This window comes from Natator depressus, chromosome 3 (assembly GCF_965152275.1).
Source record: "Natator depressus isolate rNatDep1 chromosome 3, rNatDep2.hap1, whole genome shotgun sequence".
In the NCBI taxonomy this organism is placed as follows: domain Eukaryota; kingdom Metazoa; phylum Chordata; order Testudines; family Cheloniidae; genus Natator; species Natator depressus.
In genome coordinates, this window is record NC_134236.1 from 158,559,635 (window position 1) to 158,584,234 (window position 24,600).

General features: G+C 47.2%; 1 protein-coding gene across 3 annotated transcripts in view; it reads right to left on the reverse strand.

Annotated features, from left to right (window-relative positions):
- Window positions 1–752: 752 nt before the first annotated feature.
- STUM (stum, mechanosensory transduction mediator homolog) overlaps window positions 753–24,600 on the reverse strand; it is a 78,214-nt gene continuing 54,366 nt past the window's right edge. Inside the window, exons 2-4 of one of the 3 annotated variants that reach the window (XM_074949167.1) lie at window positions 22,322–22,502; window positions 10,478–10,518; window positions 753–5,726 (exon numbers count right to left, since the gene is read on the reverse strand). In XM_074949167.1, the coding sequence (XP_074805268.1) occupies window positions 5,686–5,726; window positions 10,478–10,518; window positions 22,322–22,502 (263 nt within the window). In that variant the 3' untranslated portion in view covers window positions 753–5,685. Of the gene's footprint in view, window positions 5,727–10,477; window positions 10,519–19,089; window positions 19,116–22,321; window positions 22,503–24,600 lie in introns of those variants that run through there. The other 2 variants (XM_074949168.1, XM_074949169.1) reach the window with 2 other exon arrangements.

Below are 24,600 nucleotides of genomic sequence, written 5' to 3' on the forward strand. Positions count from 1 at the left end.
CGAAATCCACAATGTTACACCTATCTGTCAGGGTGTTCTGAAGCTTAATTCTTTAATATTTGTAGAGTTCTTTGAGACTGAAGAAGCTAAGAAGTGCACGGGACTATTATAGTATTGATCAGTGAATAATGAGCAGCCATGCAGTAATGTATTCTAGTTGGTATAAATTACCAGAAAGACTTAAATTCTGAGGAGAATTCCTGTGGGTAATTCCTGTAGTAATAGGTTTCAGAGTAACAGCCGTGTTAGTCTGTATTCGTAAAAAGAAAAAAGAAAAGGAGTACTTGTGGCACCTTAGAGACTAACCAGTTTATTTGAGCATGAGCTTTCGTGAGCTACAGCTCACTTCATCGGATGCATAGCATATCGTGGAAACTGCAGAAGACATTATATACACACAGAGACCATGAAACAAAACTTCCTCCCACCCCACTGTCCTGCTGGTAACAGCTTATCTAAAGTGATCATCAGGGAGGGCCATTTCCAGCACAAATCCAGGTTTTCTCACCCTTCCCCCTCCCCCCCCCCCACACAGACACACATACAAACTCACTCTCCTGCTGGAGAGTATGTTTGTATGTGTGTCTGGGGGGGGGGGGGGGGAAGGGTGAGAAAACCTGGATTTGTGCTGGAAATGGCCCTCCCTGATGATCACTTTAGATAAGCTGTTACCAGCAGGACAGTGGGGTGGGAGGAAGTTTTGTTTCATGGTCTCTGTGTGTATATAATGTCTTCTGCAGTTTCCACGATATGCTATGCATCCGATGAAGTGAGCTGTAGCTCACGAAAGCTCATGCTCAAATAAACTGGTTAGTCTCTAAGGTGCCACAAGTACTCCTGTAGTAATAGTAATCCTGATGATTTTATCACTTAGCATTAAGACAGGTGATTCACATGATACTTTGGTAACATTTCCAGTGTAATTCACCAATGATTAACTGGGCCTTGATTTTTAACATGCTGCTGTTGTGGAACTTTCTAAGGGGCAAAGCGAAGTAACCATCTCTCTGCCTGAGTGTTGCGTAATGACAACGATAGCAGTTTTCTTTGTTAATCACTCCTAGCAGCACGTTAAGGAGAAGCAAAAACTGGCACCTATCACTCAAACAAACCCACTTTGCTGCTGTCTGTATTGTGTGATTTTTAAAAAAAAACCTCTCCAGAGTTGGTGTTTTGTTTTTTAAAGCTACCTTCCTCCAAAATTTTAAGGGCAAAACTTTCCTCTCTGCTCCACTCTGCAGATCTCTTCTCTGCAGTGCAGAGTTGAGAGGCGAATTCTAGCCATGCACAGCAGCCACATTTTAATAAAGGATATTTATTTATCTTTAATATAGAGTATAAAATACTAGGTATTTAGCTTAGCAATGTGGTCCAATGCATAGGGCATCAGGCCAAGGCCATGGGCTTGTTGTATAATCTTGGTCAACTCTTTTGACTTCCCTGTGCCTCAGTTTCTCATTGGTAAATTGGAGGTAATGATTCCTACATTCATAAAGGGCTCTGAGATCTACAGGCAAAAAGTGTTATTGTTAGCATTCAGCCAGGCCACATGAAGGGCTAGCTCAGGGAGCTCCGTTATAGCAAGCAAAGCTAATCTGTTGGTTGATCTTCTGCCAATCTAGTGCTGTTTGATCTTATCCTGAGGGAGCTGTCCCCAATACCACTCCTTTTTATGAATTTGTGCCAGTTGTGCTTGAAGAACCAGATGAAACAGGCTTGTCCACCCTCCCAAACTAATCAAATGCTGCGTCCCCCTTCCCCATGTGATACAGACATAGGGGGACGCATTTTCAGCCAAACGTCTACATTTTCACATGTAAACCCTGCATTCGTGTGAGCACGTTGGCTGGTTAGAGGTCTTCCTAGCTTGGTGTTTACACACCAGGTAGTGTCTGTGTGTGCCTAAAATATAGACCCAGCAAAAATTGGGCCTAATAAATATATAACTACATAAAATCCATTGTTTATATTAAGGATTTGGCTCCTGATAGATAGACTCTTTTGCAGTCTCCATGTGTGATATCAAGTCAGTTGAGATCAGCTAAAGTACTTGAGCTAACAGCCTCCAGGTTTAAATGGAAGAGACTTAGAAAATTTCAGAGAAGGTTCCTGGACTCTTGAACTCACTCTCCTTCCTTTCCATGTCTGACAGATCCTCAACCTATTGCCCATTGGTGCAGTTTGTTGACTGAAATGCTGATCTATTTTCCCATGCCTGGTCTCTGAGTACGTCTACACTCACTGCAGCAAGTCTCAGAGGCCAGATCTAGGCAAGGTATTGCTAGTAGAGATAGAAAAGTCTTCTTACCATTACACAGCGCACTGGTGAGGCCTCATCTGGAATACTGTGTGCAATTTTTGACTCCTATGTTTAAAAAAGATGAATTCAAACTGGAACAGGCACAGAGAAAGGCTCCTAGGATGATCAGAGGGACGGAGAACCTGCCTTATGAGAGGAGACTTAAGGAGCTTGGCTTGTTTAGCCTAACAAAACAAAGGCTGAGGGGAGATATGATTGCTTTCTATAAATACACCAGAGGAATAAATAGCAGGGAGAGAGAACAGTTATTTAAGTTAAGGGCCAATGCTGGTACAAGAACAAATGGGTATAAACTGGCTATCAATAAGTTCAGGCTTGAAATTAAGCAAAGGTTACTAACCATCAAAGGAGTGAAGTGCAGACACAGCCTTCCAAGGGGAGCATTGGGGGGCAACGAAACCTAACTTGTTTCAAGACTGGGCTTCACATGTTTATAGAGGGGGCGGTACAATGAGGTTACCTACAATGGCATATGGCCCACCTGCAACTGCTAGCAGCAAATATCTCCAGTGGCTGGAAATGGGACACTAGATGGGGAGGGCTCTGAGTTACTAGAGACAATTCGTTCCCAGGTGTTTGGCTGGTGGGTCAAACTGATCACTATATTTGGAGTTGTGAAGGACTCAGGGAGGGAGGTCACCTTCCTCTGCAGCACGGGTCACTTGCTGGTTTGAATGAGAGTAAATGGGGCATGCGCTGTAACTTGAAGTCTTTACATCAAGATTTGAGGACTTCAGTGACTCAGCCAGAGGTTAGGGACCTATTACAGGAGTGGATGGGTAGGGGTTCTGTGGATTGTGCTGTGCAGGAGGTCAGACTAGATGATCATAATGCTTCCTTCTGGCCTTAAAGTCTATGACTTGGGCTCGTGCTATGGCACTAAGAACAGCCGTGTAGACATTACCACTCAGGCTGGGAGGGAGATGGGCTTCAGATCTTAAGCTCCAGCCTGAGCCTGAATGTCTACACAGCTGTTTTTAGCACTGTAGTGTGAACATGAGTCTGTGGATCTGGGCTCTGAGAATGTCTGCTGTGGGTTTTAGAAACCAGTGTAGACCTGCCGTGAGAGGGTGGACTGAAGGAGAGTTGGATCAGCTCGGTGGGATAGGAAGGTTTTTATGTAGATGATGGGTAAGCCTGAATTATTTTGACTGGTACTAAAAGAATAATAATCTGGTTCCAGCTTCTGCTGAAGTCAATGGGAGCAGGACCTTAAATTATGCCTGCCCCATGACCATGGGAGAAGTGCTTTTTTCTGAGTATAGAGAAGTGCAGTGAGTACACGGGTGTCTCCCCTCCTGAAAGCTTTCTGATGCATGCACTGAGGAGCTGTCTTAGTTATTTCTGAAATCCAGAAAAAGATGAGTGAAATGCACTGGTGAAACCCTGATAGGAGCAGGAGGATGTGAGGGTGATGGGCAGGGGAGGGAGGAAACCCTGGCTTCTGAGAAGAAGAATGGACACAGCCTTCAATGAAGACAAGCTGCCCAGTTACAGCTGGGAGAAGAGCATTTGAGATTAGAGATGGTCTGAGCTACCTGCTTTGTAGTGACAATAGTGTTGAAATTAGTTACTGTCCCATCCATGCTACCTGTGGTAGTTATTTACATACAGGTCTACAAAATGCAGGACACATCTCAGTCTGGAGAGAGGGGCTGTGGCTGTGGTGTATATAACTATGTAACTGTTATTTCTTGGTTTTCTGAGCCCTACCACTTTAAATCTGGAAGGACTTGACTCTCTGCAGAGCCAGGCAGCCATTTTTGTGTTCAGTCCAGTGCAGACTTTTATAGAGGGCACCCACATCTGCCACAGGTGCTCCATCATAGAGACTTTACTTTTGTTCTTTGTTCTCTTTAAACTAGAACAAAGGTCATTCTAACTGAACGGATCTGTTGGCTCTGAAAAACCACAGCATGATCTAAAAGCAAACAGGGAGAGGGAGATCTGGATAGAAAGCTATGTGGAGGGGGGATTTCATGCCCTAGCCCCTCTCCCACTGGTTCTCTTAACTATGAAACAAAGAGAGGTGTGTATGAGAGAGTTACTGAGGAGTCTTGCACTTGGACATGTCTCTGTTTTGATGTGTCTCGCTTAAGGCTGTGGGGATTTTTAACTAGTTTGCTGAAAGGATAGTTCCCAGAGGGTGGGAATGGCAGTATGATTTTGTTTCTGAATGGCTCCTCTCATCATCTTCTCATAGAGGGAAAGTGACTGGCAAACATGGTTCTGTCCATTGTTCACAGTGCACTATGAGCCTGATATTCAGAAGTACTGAGCACCCACACACCTCTGAATGTCAGGCCATCAATCTTCCCATGAATTTCATTCTGGTGTGCTGGATGGAGGGGCCTGGAGAATTAAGTCCTTTCTTTATGCTGCATCTATTTGAAGGCTAGTCAGTGGCAGTGTTTCACAATACCAATATGGCTCAACCCTGACCTGGAGGGACCACCACTCTAGGCTTGAAAGGGTAGTTAATTTTCCATGCTCCAGTGAGTGGCCAAGACTGCTAACATGGTGTCCAGTTAGTGCCATCTGTTGCAGTCGTCTTTGAAATATGGGCACTTGTCCCCTTGGAAGAGGATCAAGACCACTGTATCATGCAACACAGGCAACAAAACACACACAATAATTATATTAACTCCCACAGTATGGTGCTATTTATCCACAAGTCTCTTTCACTGGCATTTTAGTCTCTGTAAATACCAGTTTAAATCAGAAGCATTAGACAGCACAAACCTCACTCCATCCCCCCACCCCCCCGCACAAAGCACACGTCACACCATGGCGACCCAGTTCTTGTAAGAACCAGTTTGTTACTGGCTCGTGGCAGGTCAAGTCTTTTCTCTTCTTTCAGCAGGTAGAAGCAGGCAGGGCATATTCACAGCCTGGGTCACCAGTAAAGTATGATTTAGAGCAGCCACAAGCAAAACGTCAGAGCATCTGCAACGACAGAGGTTCAGTGAGCATCATAAACACACACAGCAGAAGAGGCTGAGCTGAGCCCCTGTTATCACGAAGCAGTCAAGAAAGGACTCTCAGGAAACAAGGTACCACTCAGCTTTGGCTTTTACATACTGGACATATATCTATAAATATCTCCTTCATCTTGATGTTCACCGCTGGGCTCCTTTAATGTCAACTACAAGGAGGGCAAATGTCTCCAGCTGCTTCACACCCTGCAGCTGGAGAAAGCAGCATCCCCACTCTTCTCACCGCCAGCCCAAGTGCCATCTTCCACAGCAGCGTCTCATTCTACCAGTGTTTTCCTCCCTCCTCGTGACTGGCCGCCTATCACGATGTGCTGGCTGTGCCAGTCCTAACCCACGTCATGTTTGCCTCATCGCCGGTTCTAAAAGGGATCAGTGAAGGTCTCCATCTGCTGCTCTGCACCTCCGCTCCGCTGAACAGACGCACGCATTGGTTTAAAAAAAAAAACAACAAAAAAACAAAAGAAAAGAAAAATGAAAGTGGAAAGGTCCTTGTGCCCACAGCTGACAGACACACCACGTTCCGTGGAACACCCTTGTCCCAGCCATTACAGCTGCTGTGGGATCCCCTGTTCCTTGTAGCCTGTGGGGTGGGGTGGGAAGGGAACATGATTAAAATGTTGTTTCATGGCCCACAGCCTTGGTGAGCTGCAAACAAGCAATCAGCAATGGGTCAGGTTTAACAGGACCCATCCCACTGGTCAGCCAAGAAGGGGGAGAGAGAGAATTTTCTCTTTCATTTATTTCCCCTGTGCAAGGGCATGGGTAGTGGGGGACTTGTTTTTGGAGTAATCATTGCTGACTTAGCCCATTTAGGGGTAGCTTGGTCATTGCCCTTTCTGATGCGCAGTTCTGACAGGAAATGGGCTCTGGGTTATAGCTTTTGCAGCCACACGTACATTGGGGCTGACTGGCAGGCATGGTTTGCAGGACGCAGAGCCAGCCGATTCAGAGTGCCTCTTAGGACATTGTGCAAAGTACACTGGGGAGCAGTGGCTGCAGCTCCCTCCCCTCGGGCTGGCCTCAGAGTGTTTGGGGGGCAGACAGGGCAAGGGGAACTGGCAATGCCCCCATCCTGCGCAGCCAGGCTCCCCTTTGGGATATGTTTTATTATCCTTCAAATCTCCCCTTAAAACTCACCTCTGATGTGATGCCTACAAACACTTGACAGCAACCTGGGCAAGTGGCGTGCTGGGACTGCAGCTTATTGTTCTGACTGTAACCATCTCACGGTTACCTCATGCTCCCCCGTCTGTTTCTTGTATCCACCTGTTGCCTCATCATAAACGTAGAGTATACGCTCTTGGGGGGAGGGGCTGTCTTTTGTTAGCTGTGTGTACGGCACCTAGCGCAGTGGGGTCCTGATTGGGGCCTGTAGGAGCTAGCACAGCACAGTAATAACAGAGCGCCTTTGCTTCCCTGGCCTTGCCCACGTGCCATTGCACTCAGGGAGCACAAATGTTAACGTTCTGGCTGCCTTCTGCATGTCCCGCCCCCCACAACCTGCCCTTGTAACAGCAACCACACTGGCCCACAGGGTCCCTGTGTCCCTAACAGAGATTTCCTCAGCCCTTCTGGTTCACAGGGGGCTCCCAAACATTTTCCCCAGATTCAGAGCATGTGGGTTTACGTCGCCATGAGCCTTGCTTTGAAATTGGGGAATCAAACCCATCCTACAGCCCCCAGCAAAGCTTAAGCAAAATGGCCCCATTTTGACTGGTTTCCACCCAAAGCCATAAATCAGCCCAGGTCTTGGTTGAAATTTGGCTCCAAGCAGCTTGCTGAATGGTCTGTGACTCTCTGGAAGGGAAGCAGAGGGCCTGCATCAAAAATGAAAAGAGGTGACTTTCCCCTGCTTTCACAATGAAGGATTTCCATAGCACTAGTTTTAATACAGCAATTTTTTTGGCAGGTTTCCCCTGCGGTGACAAGCATCATCCTAGGTATGGCTGTCCTGCTCCATCTGGAGGCATGTGCCCTGGGCGTCACAGGGCACACAACTTCCTGGAGGCAACATTTCTTCTGGCGCATGACTGGCTTTTTTGGTCTTCCCCACTGCCGGCTCTCTGTCTAACTACACCTGCTGTGTTAGTAACTGTAGAGTCTGCAGTGGCAGGTCTGCCTTGAGAGATCCTGGAGAGACTGCAGAGGTGCATATGGGGCAGGGGTAATAACGGATGAGCCTATGGGGACAAAATTCAGTGGTCCACACACCCCTTCCTGTAAATGTGAACTTTTCTGCCTACATTATTGAATGCATGTATATTATTTTTCAGGAGGAAGACAGAGTTAAGGGAATGAAAATGTCAATATTACTCCCAAGGCGTTTCAGCAGCTGCAGTATTCAGATACTGCTGGCTGGCTTAATAACTTTTGTGATACTTTCATCTGAGATGCTAAAGGAAAGTCTGCATGTTCTTTTATTTAAACTTGTATGAAGCTAGTGCTCACTAGAGCCTGCTAACAAGAACCATACAGGAGCTGTGTGCAATCTCCCTTAGACAGCTGCTCTTCCAGGCTTAGCTGAAATACCCCTGGCTTTTTCCAGGCATGGCCCTCTCTCGTAGAGCTCCCCAGCAGTGCCAAATTGGAGGGTGGTCTGGTGATGGGGACAAACATCCACTCGAGGTTAGGATGAGACCTAGGTTATGGGCTAATAGGCCAGGATTGGAACACAAATCTCAGGCCCCCACCAGCGAGCTCATCCCTTCATGCTCCCTTCCTCGACATCCATGTTTCCGTGCTCTTGCTGAACTAGCACATCAGAATCTCATGCATTATAATCAGGGCACAGCTGTGCTGATGGATTTGTAAGAGTGCAAGGTGTTGGAGTGGAGAAATCAGTTGCACTGGGTAGCTTCTGGATTCTGATATAAGACAGAGGAGTAGGAAAGGCTTCTCTCATTACGTCCCAGGCCTTGCCCACCCTACTCAGATAAAGGTAACCAGTCACTGTTTGCTCATGTCATCATCAAGGAAGCAATGCACTAGTGGCTTTTTCCTAGTGCTCGCAAATGGTCTATAGAAATGCAGGGGTCCAACCAGGGGACTTCAGTGCCCAGCTTTAGACACTCCAAGAGCTGGGACCCAATCCCCTATTCTTCCCTGCTTCTCGTCTTCTCTTCCACCTTTTTCCTGGGAACACAAGAACTGCCCTCCCAGATGGTGTCGTGGGTTCCTGTGTCTCATTCCCCTGGGAACACAGAATTTGCCCTCCTGGATGATGCCATTGACACGTGCTCATGAACTTGGACCTTTGTAGCTATTTTTCAACACCTGGTGGTTGAGTTGGGAGTCTATTTGGGGCACAGTTGCAGGTAGAACTCCATTCCCCGTGACTACTCCCCAGATGGCTACGGTCAGGGGAGAGGGGCAGGAAAACCTCTCTCCACCTGTTTCTCTTGATGGCACTTGACCATGGCGGCATTAGTTCTTTTAACTTTATCCAGGTGGTCACAAAGTCTTTACCAGAATTACCACCTGGTTTTTCCAATCGAGCCAATGGTTATTATAATGGCATCAATGTGGAGCTCATCTATTTAAGAAAATAATTGTCCTTATCTGTGTCACCAGTAACAATGGAAATGTTTAAAATGAAACAATTAAAAATGCCGTTTCCTTTTCACCTCCCCCCCAGCTTGGGCAGTGAAACTAGACTGGTCAATATAACTTCCTGAATCTCAAGCAATTTTTAAATGTCCAACATTGCAGAGGAATATTTAAATCCTAAAACAGCTTTCCACTCTCATTTTCTTTACTCCACTGTTCGTAAAACCCTTTGAATACAAATGTGAATGAAAACTACTGGAAAGTGTCCCAATCTGTATCTTTGAGGAATTTTTATGACAAGTAATAGCCAGAGAGAGATATTTAAAAAACGAAACCCGATAGAAACATCCCTGCACATCAGAAAAATTCAGATCCAGGTGCAAATTATGGAGCCTGGGTCTATCTCAGGTAATAAAGGGATGCAAAGAAAAGAGATTGGCACTCTTTACTATTTCTGCGTCCATTTTCAGTTTTGTTCTACATGTTGTGCGGATAAATAGACACCAGAAATACATTCTGCTTTTCCAAACAGCACTTTCAAAGTACATAAGGAAGGTTTCCTCTGCATTTCTTAGCTAGATCATGGGAATTAGGTTTGAAGGCAAGATTAAAAGACAAAAAATCCTAAAAACTAAGGGCCTCTCTATGCACAGAAATTGCACTGATTTAACTTAAATCAGTTTAAAAACCAACTTAGTTAGACTAGTACAAACTCCTTTGTGGATACTCTTGGTTATATCAGTTTAGCTTACACTTCTAAATTTACAGATGCAAGGTAAACCAATATAAGGCCTGGTCTACCCTAGTATAATTATTTTGGTTAGGGGTGTGATTTTTTTTTTTTTAAGGAAGTAGTTATACCAGTAAAAACCCTAGGATGTGTCTACAATCTGGAGACTATACTGGTATAGCTATGCTGCCATAGCCCTGTAGTGTACACACAGCCAGAGGTTCTTCTGTCAGCTCAGGAACACCACCTCCCTGAATGCAGTGATCTAGGTTAACAAAAACCCTCTTCTTTTTTTCACACCCCTGCCTGATATAGCTATGCCAATACAGAAGTTTTCAGCATTGACCTAGTGTGGAAGCAGTTATACCTATATAAAGGTGCCTTATATTGATATAGCTATTCCCCTTCCCATACAGAACTAGCAATCCTATTATAAAGCACCTTTATACCAATATAACTGCATCCACACTAGGGGGATTGTACCCCTTCACCATACCGGTATAGTTAAAGTGGTATAAGTTTCTAGTGTCGAGAGCTTTTAGGATTAAATTGAGTCACACACAAAATTGCACCGATTTAACTAAATCAGTTTAACACCACACCTTTAAGTAAACTGAGACAGCTTTGTGTATAGACTGGGCCTATGAAAAAATGCACAGGGACAAACTCTCCCTCAGCTGTGCTTGTAGAGATCTCCTACTTAGGGGACTGGGAGCACACATGCAAAGTCAGATTTTGACTGAAAATGAGTAAAACACGCTGAACTGAATCCTAAGGTCTTTAACTGGGGCAAACATTCATTGATTTCAGTGGAAATTTCCCAGAGTAGGTAAAGCAGGATTTTAGTCACTGGAAGTTAAGAGAAGACTTAAAAGAAAAACTTACCTTGTGAAACTTTGAAGATGAACAAACGGAGGCAAAGGAAGCATAAAAGAAAGAGAGAAGAGAAAAATATAACAATACAGGTAACATCCGAAACATATAAAGAACTAGAAAAGAATAAATAAATTGAGGCTACATAGTAAACAGAGAACAGCTCCACTACAATTAAACATTCACACACAGCTAACCAGGCTTTCTTTATTAATATCCATCAATTTCAAGAAGCTGATTTCATTTTGTGAAGGGAAAATCCCTACTTGCTCTTACATAACTGGACCTAGGCCAATAACAAACTTTGACACTTCATGATCAAAATGATTACCCAACAAAACCTACATTAGCAATGTAGCCATTTCATGTGTGTTGGTTAAGGGGAACTGTTGAAATTAGGGTATATAGGAAGCAGGACATTATCACACAGGAAGAGGTGTATCCTATTTGTTAGAGTAGGGGACCGGAAACAAAAGTCCTGGGTTCTTTTGCTACTGATTTGATCTGTGCCCATGGATAAGTAACAGCAGCCACTCTGTGTCTCAGTTTCCCTGTTTATGAAATGGGGATAATGCCTACCTTTTGGTCAACTGTTGCAATGGTTAGTTATAATGTTTGTAAAATGCTTTGAGATTCTTATCCTATTACAAAGTAGATCTGTATTGGGTCTGAAAGTGCAAAAAAAGACTACTTTTACATACTTTTCTCTGGCAGAGGTGAAGTGCAGCTTTAGGGGGTAAAAAAAATAAATAGAGGTAAGCAATCACTTTCTCCTCCAAATTTCTTTCATCCCAGGAAGGCTTTCTCAGTCAAAGAATTGGTTCTGGCTTTGCTTTTATTGTGTGTTTTAGCAACACTTGCTACCCTCCCACCCAGCCACTGAAGTCTGGCTTGGCAGCTGCAGCATGAGGAAAAGAATGCTGGATATGCCTTTCTAAAGGCCCCTACAATCTAAAAGTACAGTAGCCACATTATCATTCTGTGCCTCTAGTAGGTTCTGAGCACTGTAATTAGCAAACGAGTGACAAGTGGACAGCATGATTACAGGTAATTTCTTATTACCAGTTGGTAATGAAGCTTTGACAGCCAGCATCATGACCTGTTAACCTTCTGAGATGTGACTGTGAAAGTCTGCTGTAGCCCATGAAAACCAAGTGTTCCTTGAACCCAGAGTACTTATGGCTGCAGTTATTTGTGGGCACAGACACACACATTGCAAGTAGAAAACAAGAGGCTGAGCTAGGGACTCTTTAAAAACCATACCCCTATATCAGACGGCTTATTTAAAGGGGAAAAGGTGTGAATTGACCCCTTTGCTCTGATATAATTTAAGTGGCTTTTATGGTCAGAGTCTCTGGTACGTCAGAGAGCAGGATTTTTTTTTTTGTAATGTGAATTCAGTGTTGTTGAGAGGCGCTAGATTGACAACCCTGTGGGCCAAAGGCTCAGACAGGTAAAGCACAGTCAACAGGAGGGCAACCTTCTCCAGAAAATGCCTCATCTGTGACCTGAACAGACATCTCTGGCAGTGTGTGGGGAGCTTATTATCCAGGATCTGTCATTTTCTGTTGAGACCACTTACGTGGAGGGCCTTTCTGCTGCGGACACTTGTCTGCAGCCCTAGGACTTGGTCTGAGACCTAACCCCAGCTCATTTCACAGACAATGATGGTGAGGTGGTAAACAGTCTCAAGTAGGGTTCAACCTAGAGGTGAAAGGCTCCCCCACAGACCATTACCAATCCCCTGAGCCAGGCGGTCCCTTACTTCTACTATCCTCACTACCTAGATAAGGTATTGATTATTTTGTAGATTGCTTTCAACAATTAGCATAATTTTTTTTACAATGAGGCACTGCTGAAGCAAATGGGTGAGCTTCTAAGAAGGGCAATTTTGTTCAAACTATCTGACACTCATTTGGCTAACATTTGGGATGGTGGGAACACACCCCAAGGACTGATTTATGTGGGAGTGGAGGGGGAACTCGCACAAAAACATGTGTCATTGGCCAGGTAACAAAAAATTAGCTCCATTTCACTGTAGCTCTTCGCAGCCTCCACATAGATGCAATCAAAGATTCACAGGCCTGGTCTATACTGGGGGTCGGGATCGATCTAAGATACGCAACTTCAGCTACGAGAATAGCGTAGCTGAAGTTGACGTATCTTAGATCGACTTAGAATCACTTACTTCGCGTCCTCGCGGCGCGGGATCAAAGGCCACTGCTCCCCCATCGACTCCGCTTCTGCCTCTTGCAGTGGTGGAGTTCCGGAGTCGATGGCAGAGCGATCGGGGATCGATTTATCGCGTCTATTTATCGCGTCTATCGATCCCCAATAGATCGATCACTACCCGCCGATCCGGCGGGTAGTGTAGACGTGGCTAGAGAGGCTTTAGTCTCTAAACACTGCTCAGCAGCTAGCAGCTGGGGAGGGGCTGGGTGGTGATCATAAAGTCAGGAAGCTTTAGAGCAGAAGAGGGCTGCCGAGGGAGAGTCAACAGTCACTCTCTGGGATTAGACATTAGGGAGGCCAAAGGGGAGAGCAAGTCCTGGGATCCTTGCCTAAGTGCAAGAGGCTGAACAAATGGCCACAGGTGACACAGAAGAGGAATTGGAGAGGAGCTGGCTCTGGTGGGAAGCCCTGACAAAAGGGCAGGAACTGGACTTTCAGGGAGAGGGATGCCTCTAGTTGAGAGGGATGTACAGTCAAGCCCAAGGAGGGAGGAAGTGGGTTTTTGTTTATACTTTTATGTTGGGACTTTGTTAGGGGATTCGGGGTGGGAGGCGCACCTGAGAGTCCTGCCCCCTGAAACAAGGTTGAAACTAGAGAAGTTGCGGGAGGGGGGAGAAGGCCTGAGAAAGGCTGGGTAGGAAGAAGCCCCGGGAAACAGCAACAAGGAGTAGGACGGAGCAGCCCTTGCCTGCTGGTTATAGGGTCCCTGGGCTGATACCTGGTGCAGAAAGGAAGGCCTAGGTTCCCCTGCCAGCCAGCAGAGAAGATGGTGTGAAATCCCTGAGAAGGGCATAACGACCAACAAAGAGCTCTGCGAGGGTGTGATGACAAAAAGTTCTGGAGTTGGGGCCAAAGACCTTTGGGTGAGGATGTTTGGATCCTTTATTTGCTGGACATTCTGTTACCCTGGAAGGATTGAACTAAATTGTGCCCTGGCCAGGGGGCTGAATTACAGGAACAGAGATCACTGCAGTGCCAGTGTGACTGGTGGCAGGGAGCACTAGATCGGGAGAGAGCTACTCTGCCACACCTGACCACAAGGAGGCACTCTGGTGACAAGTCCCCCACCTCTACTGCCAGTGAGCTCTTTTTGCTTTCAGGCCCCAAATGAAACAAGAAGCTGTTTCAAAAGCCATATATAGTTGGTTAGAGATGATATCTGTTTGGTAGCTAATGAGGCCAGCTGGCAATTCATTTACATTAGGAAAGAGATGGGAAATGTCCCTTAAAATTGGACAGTCAAAAAGTAATTACCTGTGATAATAAAACTGAGTTCAATTATTGTTTCTCCTGGGGTGGATCCCTGACAAAAGGGCAACGTGCGAAATACTAGAGCATCCTCCAAGCCCTCTTCATTGAACTGTCTGAACCCATACCCTTTATCCTAGTGAGCTGAAGAGATCTGGGCAACAGGCAAACTCAGTAAAGATTCCAGCAACAATTCCCATACAAAATGTTAGAGTCTACCAGGCTCTTACAGCGAGAGACTTTGCAAAGTGACCTTAACCTAAGCTTCTCTCTCTAGGAGTTTACACACAGGATTTATAGTTTCACCCACACTCTTGGGGTTCTTGAGGAATCTTTGCAGGTATATAGAGAAGAGACATCAGCATCTCATTTTAAGTACATAGCTCTCATGAGAAAGGCAGCTGCTCTTCTGTCTCCTTTCCAGGGTCAGCTGTAAGCATAAACTGCCTAATCCGTCCCTCAACTAAGACTGGGACTGATGTAGTCAATAACTCACCAGACCACTTTCTAGTAATTAAGTTTAGCAGAGCTGTAGTAAGGTTCAGAGCTGGAATCTCAGAGCCATTGATCAGGACTGAGGTACATTGGCTATAGGGTGGCTCAGAAGTAGGTCTGGGTGAATAACTGGTTTTTCAGTTCATTGACCATTCAGAAACATTGGGCGGGGGGCGGGGGGTGGGAAATGTGGTTGGAGTCAAACCAAATCTAAAAATTCCAAAGAGTTTTGGTGAGTCCAAAAAGTCCATTTTGCGTTGAACACAACGTGGTGTTTGATCCAAAATGTTTTGTTTCTGGGCATCTTTAAAGGGGCAAATTCACAAAATGGCCAGAGGAGGAGGAGGTGGGGCTGTCACTGTCATCCTTATAATGTTTTGTACAGTGGTGTGGTTAGGACACTCAAATGGGATGTGGGAGATCCAAGTTGGAATCCCTTCTCTGGTGCAGCTCTCCCTGGGCAGGTAAGTACCCTAATCAGCAGCCTGTAGGCTAGTCTGTGATGGCTTTTCCTCGCTCAAACCACCTGGCTACAAGCCAGGCACTACCTCCTCCTCCAGCCATTTCGTAAGAGTAGCCTGAAAAAAGATGTATTGCCAAAACTATTTGGCAAATTCATGTCAAACTTGTAAAACGGGGGGGGGGGGGGGGGGCAGCCAAAGCTGCTTTTTTTTGACCAATAAACTATTTGTCTGAAAAAATGTGCCCAGCTCTACTCAGGCCCAGAGCGGCAGGGGGAGTCACTGTTTAGCATACAACCGCAACTACAAAGCTACCATTAGGTGGCCAAAGCATTTTTCAGCACACAGTGCCCCACACCGTCATCTAGCCAGTAAAACTGGCTCTTGTCCCTTACACACAAAAACCAAAAGCAAAATGGTGGCCCAAACCAAGGACCTAGGACTCTCCCTCTTCCTGGCCCCTTTTTTCATTGCTGGCCCCATTACCCTTAGATATGATGCACTTTCTGATGCCTTTGCCCCTTCCCCCCAAAAACTCGCTATGATCCATATAATGGCACATCTATAGGTCCTTATGCCAGCTCGGGAGCTAACCCAAGCTCCAGCTGCCAGATTGTCACTAGTTGTTGTCACGCGTATTTCCTTGGAGAATAAAATGTCCTTTTGACATTTCTCGCCCTCCCTGTGCAGAACAAACAGAGCAGCGCTCGCTAAATCCTGTTGTTATGTTCTGGCACCTCTTGGCCTGAACTTAATCACCCCCCATCCTTCTCCTTGGCAGATGTGTGTTGCTCTTGGAAATGGTATCTGCCAGCTTTCAAATTCATCAGTGGTAACTACACTGACAACAGGAGCCACTATGACAGATACTTCCCAGCTGCACCTTCCTTTCTAGCAACCAAATTACTCAGAGCCTTTCTGCCTGCTGCCCAGATGACTGGCATCGCATTATCCACTCACCAATAGGACTCGGGGCTCATCTTCACTACGGGGCTATAGCTCTACAGCTGCAGTGACAGAACGATGCCACTGTAACCCCGCAGCGCAGACGCGTCCTACAGCAATGGAAGGGGGTTTTCCATCGCTATAGGAACTCCACCTCCCTGAACGGCAGTAGATAGGTTGACAGAGGCATTCTTCCATTGACCTAGCTGTGTCTACCCCAGGGATTAGGCTGGCGTAGCTACAGTAAATTAGAGAGGCATAGTTGGGCCGTGGCCAGATCCTAGACTATGGGAAAAGGTGCTTTTTTGATGAAGTTAGTTCAACTGATCTAGTTTAACTTGATTGAAAACTCCACTTAGCACCAGTATTAGACATAGTTTAACACCTTTAGCTTGATTTTTAGCAGGTCAAGTTATAGCCTAGGTTGAAAATAAAGAGATAATACAAGGTTAGCTAACTGGACGTTCTAATTCGTTTTCTTTGGGCTATGTCCACACTACAAACTTTGGTCAATGCAAGTGACATCATCATGCAGCTGCCAAAGTTTGTATATCACTCAGGTGCATGCATAATTTGCTTCTTGCATCGACACTGTGCCAACTCACCAGGAGTGCTTGCGTCAAGGCAAAGTGCAGTGCGTCACCGGTAGGTATTGCAGTGTGCCATGCACTACCATCTGGTGCCATACCTTTAGGGAAATTTTCACAGTGTGTTGTAGGCTGGAAATGACTCATCCATGGATCTCTGGGAGACAGAGGTCAAGTTCCCAGCATTCAGCTTCCTTCATCCCATGATGCCATACATATCCCATCATTTTTGTGCCTTTTAAAAAAAATCCTGCAAACCCATCAAGCAGTTTTTGGAGTCCATCATGTCAGATGGAGCCTGCAGAGCTCTGCACTATTCTCACGAACATTGCAAGTGCAGGAGGCATGAACCTCCTGTATTTGCAGCCCTACAGTAAGTACCACAGCAGCAGAGGACATGATTTCTTCGAGGACAGTTTGCTAAGGGACATAGCAAAAACCAATAGAAGGTTGTTGGTGGCATTAACGGAGCAGCTGCTGGTGATGGAGCACCACTTCTGGGCCTGAGAAATGAGTACGGACTGGGGGGAATGCGTTGTAATGCAGGTTTGGGTCGACAAGCAGTGGTTGCAGAACTTTCAGACATGGAAGGCCATTTTCCTAGATCTGGGCCAAGCTTGCTCCAGCCCTCCAGCGCAGGGACACCAGAATGAGAGCTGCACTGACAGTGGAGAAGCAAGTGGCCATCTAACTCCAGAATCTTGCAATGTCAGATTGCTGCCAGTCAGTGAGAAATCATTTTCATTTTGAAGCTGGAAAATTCACAGTGGCGGCCGTCATCATGATTAATTATGGTGTCGGGCCATTAATCATATCCAGCTATGCAGGACCAGGACTCTCAGCAATGAGCAGGACATAATGGATGGATTTGCTGGAATGGGGTTCCTGAACTGGTGTGGGGCAGTAGACGGCACACATACCCCTATTTTGGCACCAGCCCACTGGCCATAGAGTTCATCAACAGAAAAGGCTACTTTTCTATGGTTGTGCAAGCATTGGTGGATCACCAGAGATGCTTCTCCACAAGCAGTGTGGGCTGGTCAGGGAAGGTGCATGATGCTCGCATCTTTAAGAAAACTGGACCGTTCAGAAAGCTCCAAACACGGTCATTCTTTCCTGGCTGGTGGATTACCACTGACAATATCGAAATGCCTATAGTGATTGTGGGGAACCCACCCTGCCCCTGGCTCATGAAGCTGTACACCAGCCACTTGACAAGGAAAGATTCAACTCCCTGCTCAGCAAGTGCACAATGACAGTTGCATGTGCTTTTAGTAGCCTGCAGTGTTTACTCACTTAGACTGGAGCTCATTGAGAACAACAGCCCAATGGTTCTAGCTGCCTGTTGTGTCTTGCGTAATACCTGTGAGGCAAAGAGGGACAAGCCTCCACCAGGGTGGAGGGTGAGCGGCTGCCTGCGGCCTTTGAGAAGCCAGAGGCCATTACAAGAACCCAGCGGGGGGATATACGGTTGAGGGAGGCTTTGAAAGAGCACTTTAACGGTCAGCCACAGTAGTGTTCTCTGCTGGCATGTTCTCTTTGGGTGCCGCTAAGAATTGCTCTGCATTTATAACGAGGACCCAGTGTTTTCCTGACGCTCTGAATTACGTGGTACTTGCTGTACATTTACAAGTACCATTCCCTTTGAGTGCCGCTGGGCATTCTGCAGTATGCGTTGTCAATGAATAAAGATAATTTTATTCTCCAAAAATAATATGTTATTGAGTAGGAGAAACAGTGCAGAAAATCAATGTGAGCTGCCCCTTCCCCAGGCAATACAATACAACCTTTTGACAAATTAATGGCGTGGAACTTTAAAACTGGAGAGGCAGCAAATATTTCTCTCCATTTCAGGGCACAAACGTAGACCGATGTAGACCGTGGTTCTTGCAGGTCCGTGTACGTGCAGCTGTAGTTTTCCTTGTTTCCTCCAGCATGGAGTGGTAGGGTAAGGATACGGCCTGTGATGCCACATAATATGTTGAGGGGTGCACAAAGCAGAGACCATGGAGTTCTCCAAGGACTGAAAAGGGTGGGGAGGCCAGGTTTTTGGACCTGTAGGCCAACCAGGGTCTACAGCATTTGGGTTTGCTGCCTGAGAAGACCCATTATGTCCTGGTATATTTTCATCTACTTTTCATGCTGGGACTCCTGGGCCTTTCTCCTGATCTTTTTCCTTCTCTGTGCCGTCTGCCATGTTGGCCCTGCAGGTCCTTTGTTCAGTGCCCGATGCAGCACCAGCTTGCAGGATCTTGCTGAGTATGTCCTCCTGTGTCCTCTTCTGTCTCCTCCTCAACAGATCAGGCATTTTGCAGGTGTGGAGGGGGCACCCTGAAGGCCACCATGCCAGAAGCTGCTATTAAAAGCAGAGAGATGTACCTCTGGATTTACAGTCACAGCAGAAAGGGAAAGATAAGTTTCAAAACTCCCTTCCCTTATTCCCATAGACACTTCTAATGAGACATGCTTATTGACTCTTCAGCTTTAGAGTGCCCAGCACCACTCTCCAGGCCCAGCCATGGGGAGTTTGGTCTGCTGGGGCGAGGAGAGGGTGAAGGATTTTTTGTTGCATGAAGCAAAAACATTTCGGTCCCTGTTCCACGGGGATGCGTCTAGGGCAACGACACTGAATGCTGGTGCCATTTTCCACAGGCAGTGGGGATTTCAGCTGCTATCTCATTCCTGAGGGTAACAAAGGCACAGAGAGCACAGCTATTACTGGTGTCCCGAAGCTGCCCAGGCCTGTATGCTGCTAGCCTGCGTACTGCAACAGTGCCTGCTGAACTCATAGCAGAATGGCGTGGGAAACTGTCCTACCAAGGACGAAGAAATAAGGCAGCCATCCCTAGAAACCGTCATGAGACGACTGCAGAGTGTCTCCATGAAAGTTTCATTGAGATCTCTCAGGAGGATACAAGGGACATCCCTGTGTACATAAACAAACTGCTCCGCGTGGCCCTCCCACCTAACCTACAGGGAATGAAAAGCAGAGGCCAACGCTACCTCTGTTAGTTGTACCTCTATCTCATCTCGTAGGAGTACAACTATGAAAAGTCAATACCTGTGTCTTGTTAACTTGGCATGGGCCGGGTGCCATCTTTACATTTAAAAACTCTAAGGAAAAATGCATGCACACACTTACCCGAGTTCCCTTCCCCTCCATCAGGCTCATCTATGCTCTCCTGTTGGAGTTGGCTAGACTGTGGTGGTGTCTAGATCAGGTCCTGGCTTGTTGCATGGTTGGAGATCCTTCCTGTGTCACCCCCCTCCCACACCTCCTCGTCCTCGCTGGTCACTGCAGGGGGTCTCTGTCTCGGGGTCCTCCAAGCAATGTTCCCTCAAATTTTTTACATCCACGTGCGGAATGAATTTTCCTATGTGCACCAATATGGAGGTGATGTGTGGAGGGGGTGGGGCCAAGGGGTTTGGAGTGTGGGAGGCGGCTCAGGGCTGGGGCAGAGGGTTGGGGTGCAGGGGGACTCGAGCTGGGAGTGAGCGCTCTGGGGTGCAGCTGGAGATGAGGGGTTTGGGGTGCAGGAGGGGGCTTAGGGATGGGGCAGAGGATTGGGGACTAGTGGGGTGAGGGCTCTGGCTGGGGATGCAGGCTCTGGGGTGGGGCTGGAGATGAGGGGATTGGGGTGGAGGCTTCTCTGGAGCTGTGGTGGGGAGAGAGGACTCCCCCCAGCCCTCTCTCTGCCGCAGCAGCCTGGGGCCGGGAGAGAGGTGCCTCTCACCGGCCGGGGAAGCTCCGGGGCTTGGGCTGGGGGAGAGGCACCTCTCCCAGCCGCAGCAGCTCCGGGGCCGAGGCTGGGGGAGAGGTGCCTCTCCCCCCTGCATGCCTGCGTGGCCCTTGATAGCCTGCTGCACAGCCATGTGCCTGCACAGCTTAGAGGGAACTTAGCCTCCAAGGTATCCTCAGTGGTCTGCTGGGTCTGACATGTCTGACATGCAGCTCGTTGTAAAAGCAATAGATCTATGGGGTACCACCAGGTCTATTGTTGGCCTTCCTGGCCTTGTGCTATGCTTGGCCAAGTTCCTTTGCTCGCACATGGCGCTGCTGCTGATCCCTGTCATACCCCTTTTCCTGCATCCCCTGTTCATAGATATCCATGTTATTACCTGGTCCGTAGCTGCGCTTGCACAGCCTCTTCTTCCCACAGGCCCAGGAGATCCAATACCTCCTTTCTGCTCCTGGCAAGAGCAAGTTTAGCTCATGGAGCCAGCACGGTCGGCTGGGGAGTTGCATGCAACAAGGTTGAACTACTTGGTGTGCTCACAAAGGTGAGCGATGTGGAAAAGGCATTTCAAAAACATGCAGAGGACTTTAAAGGGGGATGCTTCCAGGCTCCGTGACCCCTAGGAAGTGGAGGTTACAATGGTGACCGGAGTGGTCAGTGCTGCAGGGCATGGGGCATTATGGAACAGCTGCTGGAAGACTGTTGAGGTTGGCACAGGCCACACAGTGTCTGTATTTGCACCACACTGACCTCAGTAGCTTGACCATGGTTCCATGCTGTTCAGGGAGGTGGTTTGACTGCGTCGCTGTAAAGGGACACTTATGTCGGCTGGAGACAAATTTCAGTGTAGACGCATGCGCTTACGTCGACCTAACTTTGTAGTGTAGACCAGGCCTTTTAGAGATGCATTTGTCTCTTTCTTCCCCTAAGACTGAGGTCTTTCTTGGAGTTTCAAGGTCCCAAAAGGGGACTTTTACATTGGAGAAAGCTTTAAGATGCATTGATAACCTCGTTTGCCTACAAATTGATCTCAAGAAACCTTTGGATAAATGGGGTTTATGAGAAAGTGGGGAGCCAGCCACTCACAGAATGAGGAGGATTCAGGGCATCTGTGGAGGTAGCTACCTGAGGTTTTGTCTACACTATGAGCACAGTTGAGCCATTCAGAATGTAGATGTAGTCTAAGAGTACATACGTACCCAGATTGGTGGGTAGTGATCAATCTATCGGGGATCAATTTATCGTGTCTAGTGTAGACACCATAAATCAATCCCCGATTGCTCTGCCATCAACTCCTGGAAGTGGAGTTGATAGGGGGAGTGGCAGCAGTTGACCCCGTGTCATGAGGATGCGAGGTAAGTCGACCTAAGATACATCAACGTCAGCTACGCTATTCTCGTAGCTGAAGTTGCGTATCTTAGGTCGATCCCCCTCTAGTGTAGACCAGGCCTTAAAGTACAACACCAGAGCGTCTAACTAAACTTGGGTTCACCTCAGTTAGCTGGAGTACGGTTACATGGGAGGATGCCGTGGGACTGCTGAGGGCGAGAGTGCTTATTCAAACACCGATAGATGCAACATCAGGAAATGGTGCCCTGTAAAGCAGGGGTTGGGCTGAAGTGGAAGGGGGCAGTATTTTGTGCCAGCACTTCTCTGGTGGCCCCATTCATTTCTACAGCTTTCATTCTAAAATGGAATAGCACATTCCTAGTCTTAATGGTTGTTGGGGGAAAAAAACTTTCCCAAAGTGAATCAACACCGTCCTATCCTCTTGAGTCTGCAGAGAGACTGTGGAACAATCGCTCGGGGAAGTGGGGGCTACTCCTGTTGAGTGGAACACTGTTCACTCTGAAGCATAATGATGCCAAGTGAAAGGTGAACTTTGTTAGGCATCTTACAGAAACATTCAGCTACTGGGAGCAGAGCTTGATATCACGGGAAGAAATCAAGCAAATGTCATCACTAGCCTCCCCATAGTGCTGGGGCAGATCCACTCTTTATGTCTCTTTTCCCTCTGTTTCAGTGTGAATGTCCCCATTTGATGAAAGCTGCCTGGTACTGTTTCCACTTTCCTCATTTCCCAGCTGGGTTCCAGGACGCTAGCTGAGCCCTAACAACGTGGGGGTGGAGACAATGATTGCACTGTACTTACTAGCAAGAATGACCATGTCCATCCCCCAAAATATACTCATGATCCAGCCAACCATCACGATAGCCGTCAGAATCTGAATCAGCGCTGCAGCGATGTTCAGCCAGAAGACGCAGCACATGTGCCTGTCGGGGAGGTCAGTCCGGGCTCCGCACAGCACAGTGAAGGCAGACACGAATGTCCCTGTGGAAACAGCAACAGTAAACACTCAGTGGAGAGCCTGACATAGAAACAGCAGGAGCTGGGATGTTAGTGCCTCCACAGAAAACAGCGAAGCTCCATCCAGACTGTCCCCCCCAAAACTCTTGTTTTAGATCCGGTGTTCACAGCATCCCTCTTTTTATTGCTGCCGCTATAGAAATGCTACAAGCATGAAACTGTTCACAAAACGCATCACAGTATTTGCCCAGACATCTCAAGAGGTGCTGACTCCTTCCGAGAAACAAAGGCCCAATCAAACTGAGACTGCACCTTGATTTTAGAGATCAGCCAGCTCTCTAGGGGACACAGTCCAGCTGCTGGGCATACCCTGGGCTCCCCGAGCTCGAGCTCGTAAAGCCCCCACTTCTCTTCTTGCTGCTGCTCTGAACTGATTTCATACTCCCACCTCATTTCCTTTACAGCAGCTTGAAGATGAGAGTGGAGAAGCAGTTTAGAGGCAACACAGAGAAATGGAGTAGGTGGGAACTGCTGAAGCAGTGGGAGGCAGCCCCGCATTGGAATATTACGGGGAGGGGAGATGGGAGTTCTTCCCCCATGTGAGAAATCCCCTCAGGGTTTTAGCCTCCTACTGCTCAGGCTCTGATATCCAGGGTTTTATATTTGGAGCTGCGGAAGCCTGAAGTGTCACCTGTGTACTTAACCCCTTTATTGCTGCCTCGCGTCCACCAAGACAAAATGTACTTTCAGTGCCAGGTACACAGGGTGGGAAAACTCCCGTTGTCAGCCCAGGGCAACCAAAGCCTCATCTCGGTTTCCTGGTAAACAGCAACTGTGCCCTGTGCTGGTCTTTGGAAACAGCACTTCCTCTATCAGCCATGTGTTCTCTTCCTGGGGGGCAGCGTGCCATGTACCTGGCAGAGAGGGATCTGAGGAGTCCAGAGTAGTGGGGATGGACAGGCAAATCTTCCAGGTCTTCCCAGCGTTTTAAAGGTGGGGGCGTGCAGTTGTGAACATATATTACCCATGGTTCAGCTTGTGCTGGGTGCTCCTGTCCAGAGGCTGCTCCACTGCTGCCCACCAGCTTTTGGGGTCCCAGGTTGAGTCCTCACTGGCAACCCATGATGGCATAAAAGAGATGTGTGCAAATGTACATGCACTCAAATGTCAGATGTACATGCACGTATCAAGTATATTGCATACAGATGCACATCAGCTATATTGCCTCTATGCCTATCAGCTACACTGTTTTTGCCAGTTAGATCTGTATGTAACGTGCACATGGTTTGCACATTCAGATCAGATGTTTGCATGCATGTTGGTGCAGCCCATGCAATTGCCTGTGACTACCACTGATTATCTGGACTTGCTTTATTCATCCTGAGGGCTTTTTTGCAGAGGCTGGCGGACAGGCAGGGAGTGTAATTACAGTAGTATGCCAAGAAAGCTGAGTTAATGTGAGAGGCGTCTGAAGCAGAGGACGGGGAGATGAGAAGGTAGGAATCTAGCTATGATGTCGTTTAAAAATCCCCATGGTGGAAAGGCCTTTCAAAAACCCTTTGAGATGCAGCTGAGGTGCTCCCACCCCCGAATGAACTGTCATTTTACAGTTGCAGTTTATAACTAGGAACCTGAAGAGCTCTGTGTAAGCTCGAAAGCCTGTCTCTCTCACCAACAGAAGTTGGTCCACTAAAAGATATTACTTCACCCACCTTGTCTCTCTAACTAGGAGAGGGTGGGGAGGGGGATCCTCCTTTGGGAGGCAAGGGCAAGTAACATTAACCAGCCTGGTTCCACCTGGCTGTGTGTAATCAGTGACATGGGATAAGACAGATTGTTTTCTGGGACAGATGCCTGAGCCAATGGCTGGTTGGGCTGGGCAGGAAAGGGGAGATGGGGGTAATTATTTAAAACCCCCTGGGTATTGCAACAGCCTCACCCTTGCTTGTTATCAGAGGCAACCTGCTCTGACACAGTGGCTTTGCTATCATTCCAGAGGAAATAGCCTGATGTCTCCCTCCCTACTTTCCCTACACCGTATGTTTAGAAAGGCAAGAAAAGGAGTTGGAATATCCCCCAAATCTTGTAAAAACTGGATTAGGAGAAGCTATGCACCCTGAGA